Raw genomic sequence first — 7,762 nt, 5'->3', positions numbered from 1 at the left:
CCCACAATTTGATCTCTCTGAGTAAACTCGTGATACCTTTAAGAGATTTACCCAGAGATTAAGTATACTACATATCGAAAAGAATGTGATTGAAGCCTACTACGTTAGAGTCTTTGTAATGGTAACCTTACCTTGTTGATTGGAGATTCTAAGATCTTGGTTCAAAGGGACAACTAAGTTATGAGGATTTTATGAAACACTAAGGAAAATAACTTTCTAACTTATTCCTATGATATTAAAGTGCTTTCTGCAGAGTTCCAAGAGATTAAGATAATCTTCTAATCATTCCTATATTTTGATTAAGTCAAGTGGAGTAAGGCAGAATCTCTTAATAGGATGTCACTTATGTGAGTGTGAAGTGGGGCCGTTTCGATGAGAATTATTTAAAGCTTAAATTCTCTATACACTCACAAAACCAAGAAGGGTTTAGGGTCAAAATGAACCAATTCATGAGAACCATGAACGGTTTAGGGAAGACATTATGTGAGTATCGTTGTCTTGGCTTACACTAAAGGCTGAATAGTTCAAGACATCACGTTAACCAATTAGCCGAGTAAGTCCGATGATATTTCACTAAAGGAGGTTCAAGGTCAAAAGCTACCATCCCTGACGCGGTGTTTTTTCGCTCTCTCTACTAGTGTCTGCATAGATATTTGTATTAATTTTCATTCATATGGGGGATTGTTGGAATTTTGCTGAAAATTTTGTATTATTTGGTGAACGAAAAATTAAGCCAAAATTTAAATCACTTAAATACGTGAATTATTGAAAAAGTGCGTAGAATATTATGAAATATTCTAGAAATTATTTAGCTGAAAAGGTGTCTTTCTATATGAAAGATTATAACTTTTGACATTATCATTTTTCAAGAGACATGTCTCTTTAAATATATAGACTAATTCCAATAGTTGTGTATTTTGAGACAAATATTTTCAACATCTATATATTGACCCCATATGTTTGGATTTATTTATTCAGAAATTTCATTTCATTCCATATTTTACACTTTAATATGCATAAAACATTTTGTAGAAGTGATTATCTTTTGCATCAAAATTATGGTTATGGTACAGAGAGAATTCCGTTTCGAGTTTGTTGGTCGAAGGCATTTGGAGTGCTCCTATGGCTTGACGTGGTCTTTGTATTTTGGGAGATGATTGTCGGAAAATCATTAACACCAATGCAAGACAAATTCATCTTAAGAAAATAGTTATACTCACCTCGACCAATTACATCACTTGCATCTAATTTTTTCTTATTTCTGATTTCATTTCTTCATACTTGATTTTAGAAAATGATTAATTTTATTTATATGATTTATACAAGGTTAGATATGTAGAATCACATGTTTTAATTCAAGAATGGAAATTGTCAGATTTGAGAATCATTGGTTAGTTTCTCAAATTCCATTTCGATAAGTCGAAACCTTGTTTCGATTTCGTGAACATGTAAGTTACATTTGTGAATACAAAATGCTTTGAATCGGTGTATTCCCCAACATATTGAAAATGAAAGCTTACCAAATTGTAAGAAGCATAACAGCTATATTATGCACCAATACCATAAAATGGAAATTCAATTCGTTATTGTACAAAAAACTAATCTGCACATGAGATAAATACAAGACAGAAACAGAGTGCAAATACTTGACAAACGTGAAGTTGGTAAGATCAGCGAGCAGTCGAGCACATAATACCATTTCTAATCTACCTTTTACCTGACTCCATGGCATCATAAGTTAAGCTCAGAATCTGATCATCTACTCTGCTGTTTGATGTCATCTGTTGATTCACTCCTTGCGCTGCCGTGCCAACAGCATTTGCAGGTCGCGAGTTGGAACTATTGATTTGCTCCAGCACTCGGAAATATGCATAAGGACCCCATCCTGCCATCAATAGTTAACCAAGTAAGCACCTTTTGGAAACCAAGCGAATATACTTGAGACAGAAATATTGGAAATTACTATAATATTTGTATGACTTTTCTGTCTAAGAATTACGAAGGAATAACCCTATTTATGCAGTTAAAAGAACTCTAAAAGTAAAATCTCTATACTAATTATGCAATCGTACTTCTTCTGTCTTCCTTTCGCTGAGTATAAATACTATCTTAACTCTGCTTCGGTCAAGGTAAAAGCTGAAAAACGAAGATAAAATCCACCGAGTCCCCTTGAAATAAAAAATGAGATTTGAGTATTAGGGAAGTCTGCTGGGAGGAATTCTTCTAGATGCTTCATACGAATGAACAAACAGAGTGATGGGCCAATGGCATACAATAGGGAGAAGTACTGAAACAGCAGTATATGGAACCATAGTCACATGAAGGAACAAACTTAACATGGTAAGACAGAGACCGGAAAATATTGGTTTTTAAGTTTCTGCAACCAGTGAGGTACAGCGTTGAGACCTGACTCTGATACGATCATATGGAAAATCATGATTCCAACTTAATATCAAATGGTCCAAAGTGGAGTAGCTCTTACTTAAAAACAACATATCAATCCAACTAAATAGAAATAGTATCACTTTCTTAGTTTTGGAAGAATTGAATTTAAGAATTGAAGTTATAATTTGATTTCCCTTTTCATTTTTTTTCTTTTCCGTTACTGAAGTATCATTGATCAGTTATTTCTTGTGGCAAATGGTTCGTTTAGTGTCACTAAATGAAGAAAATGAACTTCAGAAATCCAGTTAGGACACACACATTCCCTTTTGTGTATCGAACAAAATATATGCAAAAGTAAACGATGTATGAAAGAAAACTAGTGCAGATATATCAAGTAAAATGCAAATGAACATGCTCTACCTTCAGTGTCGTATGGAGGTGGGAAGAACTGCAGGTAACAAAATGTAGCCACCACAAGACCTGAAAGTATATTCGGATGTACGTTGCATGAAGAAACGAATGATAACCAATTAAATCTAGAGAATTGTTCAAAATACGTAATCACACACCTAGAAGACCGCCGGCAAACACGTCTTGCCAATGATGCCAATAATCATCCACACGAGAAATACCAACGAGACATGCAGCAAGGATAGGAAGGAAAACGATGCATAATTTAGCAACATGACCCCTGCGGTCAAATGCTTTAATTTTTCCAGATAAGTACAGTGACAGAAAACCAAGACCTGCAAATGACCCTGCAAAACATCCTAAATATCGTTAGGTGAATGGTTCACAAACAATGGCGACAAAACGAAGATAAAGGAAATAGACTTACGTTCTCATATAACATGGATTCTCTTTATGCTATTTTTCGAGAAAAAATTTTAGATTAATCATACATGCGAAGTTCATGATATGCACAAAATCAAAATTATACATAGAATTATGTTATACTTAGACATTACATACTGATACTTCGTAAATTTATGAAAATGGTTCATCATTCAAAAACTGCAAGATAATCTTTGCAATTATGAACTGTCACATTTTGTGCATCTTGCAAAGTGAAAATTCAAGCATAAAGCAAGAAGTACTACTTACATGAAGTATGACCACTAGGGAAACTCTTGTGTCCTTCCTTTATATCGCCCTCTTTTCCGTGGCATACTACATTGCCCCACCGATCATACTCCTGATGAAGCAAAGGGAACAAAGAATATGACAGATGATAAGAAAGTAGATTGATTAATTAGATTACGACCAGTTTTATGTTCATTGTCATGTAAAGATAAGGATTATTCAATGACAAAGAATCATTTTGTTCAAATGTTTTGAACAAAATATAACTGCATGGCATATGACTTCCTGATTACAGAAGGATTTATAAAATAGGGATTAAATAATTATGAGTTAGAAATGAAGACAAAATACATCTATCCCGTCAGGAAAGCAACGCCAGAAAAAGTCAGGCCGAGGTCGGCCAACTGCATCTTTTATTGCATCAGTGAGGACAGCAGTTATCAGCACAGCAAATAAGAGTCCTGCATTTAGATTATGAGCAGAAGTGATGAGCCAATCCAATCACTTGATTCGCTAAAGTTTGCTAAATATCAGACCAGCAAGAGGGATTAAAATATCTACAGAGATGACATGAAAATGATATTACCTAGTATACTATGATGCAGATCATAGACATCTTTTCTCCGAATGTAGAAGAAAAGAAAAATGGCAACCGGTAGCAAAATTGCATACAGCTGATCAAACGAGAAGTGCGTTATTTCTACTTTGTGATAAACAAGATATTCTCAGCACAGAGAGGATAAAATTTAGAACAATGAATAGTGAAAACATAATTGCTAAAATCCTAACCTGATTCAAATTTTGAAAACAAATAATAATATTAATTTCGGGGAAAGAATTTACAATGTAAAACAATCAAAACACTAAAGTGGATTTTTTGCAGACATCAGGATTAAGAAATACTCACTGGAACAGCCCACACTGGCACAGTGTTGTCTTTCATAGGATATTTAAGATCTGTCATCATGTCCACTCCAACAAAACGGTGAAATGGGTGAATTACATAGAGAATGATCTCTATTACAACAAGAAGTAACAGTATGAGCCAGTCGTGCTTGTGATTCCTTGCAAGTTCAGCCCCATGAGACTTAATGGTGTGTCCACATCCAATCACGGCTCCATCTTGTCTACCCTGTTTGATAGAACATGTACACAGTATACCCATGGTTATCAGAATCGTATTTTTGGATCGAATTGGCTGAAGGATCTTGCGAATTGGATTGTAAATCTTAAAATTCTACTAAATATTTGCTTTAAAATGAACACAAAAATGAAAATAAAAGTTCTAACAACAAATTAACAACTGTAAGTCAATAACTAGCTTAAAACATACAATAAAAAGTTAACAAAAAGTTTTCAACTACTATATAAATGATTCACGAGAAAATTAGTGATGAATAATTAAAATGATTAGAGCTCAAATATATGAAATTGAAAGTGGAGAACTTAAAGAAAAAATAAGTAACTTTTGTTCATCGGTACATCAATTGAAATTCTGTATAATGTAACTCATAAGAAGAAGAAATTTAATCTTATAAGCTATAACTCAAAACCAGTAACAAAAACTGAAAATGAATCATTTTTTCTTTGTAGCTGGAAACTAATGTTTCAAATAGTGGCAATTGAAAGTAAATCTTTTAATTTTGGCTTAGTTATAGGTAAAACTTAAAATTGAAACATGGTACTAGCCCACATTTTTCTTGTAATCAAGCTCCTGACTACCTAGCCACCCAGCGCAATTTTTCATATTTTAATTTTTCAATTTTCTGGACCAATTTTACATTGAATTCATGGAATCATTGAAATCGTAAAAACTAAGAACCATAAGATTCTATTGCGATTTCAATATGATTCTATACAATTCTATCAATATATGATTTTTGTAGGATTGATTTTTGATTTGGGATTGTTGAATAGTACAATTCTACAAAATCGCAATTTTAACAAACATGAGTGCACCAATATTATTTGAGTTGCAATTCAAGTTGCCGATGCAAATCGAAATGAAGTTCGACTCAAGCAAACTGGTAGAGCGAATAACGATGCTTTCAAAGAAAAAGAAAAAATAAAAATCAATGCATCGTTTAAAAATCAAATATCAAAAATTTGCCTCCTGAACAAGTTCATTGAGAATTAAACAAAACAATTGGCTAGAAATTCCAGAGTTTAATGCTGAAGTAAACCAACTAATGAAAGGGACACATCTTTGCATTGCTGTATCGTTATTATTCTAATATTTTTACATTGTTAGAAATTAAAAAATAAAAAATCTCATGTGACAAACAATGCTATTCTAGCTAATACATACAATACTTGCCTTTAATATGTGAAGAGGACACATAATTCTATTCCCTGGCTCCGACACTTCCAAATACTACTTTGCAGTTAAACTAAAACATACCGCAAGTTTCGCACAAAAAAGAAAACTAATGAAGCATAATCAGAAGCAAATTGTTTTATACCATAATAGCAAAAGAAGATATCACACACTTGGCTCTCTCTTTATGGACACGAAATTATTAATTAAAGAACAATTGATTAACCACATAATTTTTATATTAATCATGTCGAACAACTTATATTTCGCACACCTTGAAAAACTATCATCTGAATATTCAAGAGAAATGTTCTACAGCTTCCCTAAAATCAATTTGAGCATCAAAATTATTCATGATGAACGCTGCTTCTAAATTTCCAATATGATGCAGGATTCTTAATCGGGCTGTGGTAGAAATAAAATAAAATAAATTAAACTTTCTAAATTAAAAGAGATCCCCTAAAATCCTACCACCAAAGGCAAACCACACACGATCATGTAATGAAATGAATATAATGTTATCCATGTTCCAAAATTTTGGAGGGTCAATTTTCTCACCTACCCAATTCACCCAGAAGTTTATACTTTTAGACCGTACGTATAAATCCCACATTGACTAATGAATGAATCAATAACCAACCTGTAAGGGCTTGGTTAAACTTGTTAGGTCTTTTAATATGGACCCGAATACTCAATATTACAACCCACCAGATTCACTGCTTCCTTTAAAAAAAAAAAAAAAAAATTCAACTTCAAGATTCGGGTACAACAAAATTACAAAGATTTGAAAGGAACTACACACTTTAAAACACTCAAATTTTAATTAAAAAATAATAATTCTGAACAAAAGACATTCTGGATAGGATATGGTTGTTTATTATATAAGAAACATAAAAAAAAAAAATAAAAAAAAATACCTGGAACATATTCCGGAAATTCGGAGTAGGACAGAAAGAGATCATATCCCTCCAACCCATTTTGTATGCTTCAACCCAATGATATCCAGATTCTGAGAACAGATAAAAATGGTGAAACGATGAAGAGTCAAAATAGAAAAACTGAAACGTCCTTAACAGTAAAACGAGTGAGGTTTTGCGAAATGACGAAAGTAGACGAACTTCTGATATTTTCTTGAAAACTGGACCCCAAATAGATAGTACCAACCAATAATGAAAATGATTATTGCAAGTTTCAATTGCAATAATGGCAATTTAACTGTTCAAAGGAAAATAATCGGAGAACAGTTTTGGAGTGGCAATGAACGACAGAGATATTTTTGTAACGGTTATCATCAACATGGACCTTAGCCGTTCGATGCATATCAAAGGGAAAGCAAAGGACAGACAGATTTTCACACACATATATATATTTGACAAATCTGTCAATCAAAAAATTGCCAAATTAGCCCGTCAAAAAATCGCCTGTTCAAACAAATTATTAAAGGAAAGAAACCGTGCTGCTTAATCAGGCCTGCGAACAAGGCCACGTAGGTGCAGCTTGATTGAAAGGTCAAAAACAGGGTAAAAAAGGGACGTCACGTGTCAACATACAATTAGACAGTTTGAATTTAAAAAAAATAAAAATCCAAATCAACCTATTTTCTTGCTTCATGTCTTCAACCCTGTCCAAAGAGTTTAATTGAGCTTGGTTTTACCCAATATCTGCTTGAAGGCCCTGGCCGTCTAGGCGCACCGTCCTATATAAACTAATTGAATAATTATTTTGCATGTGTTTGGTGGGATTAAAAGTACGATTTTTAATAAATTTTGATAAAAAATTAATGAAATATATAATTGAAAATAGTGAGTTTCATAAAATATATAATTTAATTTAATTATTGACTTTCACTTAGCCTAGCCTTGTTTTGACACCAAATAATTTATTTTATTTTTTATTACATGATCATTCTTAATTACACATTTGCACAATAAAATATTCTATACGTGAATTCAAATTTTTTTCTACTTTTTCATCACA

The 7,762-nt window shown here is 32.8% G+C and overlaps 1 protein-coding gene across 2 annotated transcripts; it reads right to left on the bottom strand.

The window, feature by feature from the left end:
- Window positions 1-1,524: 1,524 nt before the first annotated feature.
- On the bottom strand, window positions 1,525-7,115 carry LOC111396315 (lipid phosphate phosphatase 2-like). 2 transcript variants are annotated; one of them, XM_023022720.1, is made up of 9 exons: window positions 6,904-7,115; window positions 6,703-6,794; window positions 4,376-4,600; window positions 4,055-4,142; window positions 3,820-3,929; window positions 3,490-3,580; window positions 2,955-3,143; window positions 2,806-2,865; window positions 1,525-1,885 (listed from the first exon to the last, which is right to left on the bottom strand). In XM_023022720.1, the coding sequence occupies exons 2-9, from the start codon at window positions 6,760-6,762 to the stop codon at window positions 1,707-1,709; spliced, it is 1,002 nt and encodes a 333-aa protein (XP_022878488.1). In that variant the 5' UTR covers window positions 6,763-6,794; window positions 6,904-7,115; the 3' UTR covers window positions 1,525-1,706. The 2 variants fall into 2 exon arrangements, with proteins under 2 accessions (XP_022878488.1, XP_022878487.1); XM_023022719.1 differs by lacking the exon at window positions 6,904-7,115 and having other exon boundaries at window positions 6,703-6,897.
- Window positions 7,116-7,762: the final 647 nt, after the last annotated feature.

This window comes from Olea europaea, chromosome 6 (assembly GCF_002742605.1).
Source record: "Olea europaea var. sylvestris chromosome 6, O_europaea_v1, whole genome shotgun sequence".
Taxonomy (NCBI): domain Eukaryota; kingdom Viridiplantae; phylum Streptophyta; class Magnoliopsida; order Lamiales; family Oleaceae; genus Olea; species Olea europaea.
Note: the sequence above shows the minus strand (reverse complement) of the source record. Positions and strands in the feature narration are given on the sequence as shown.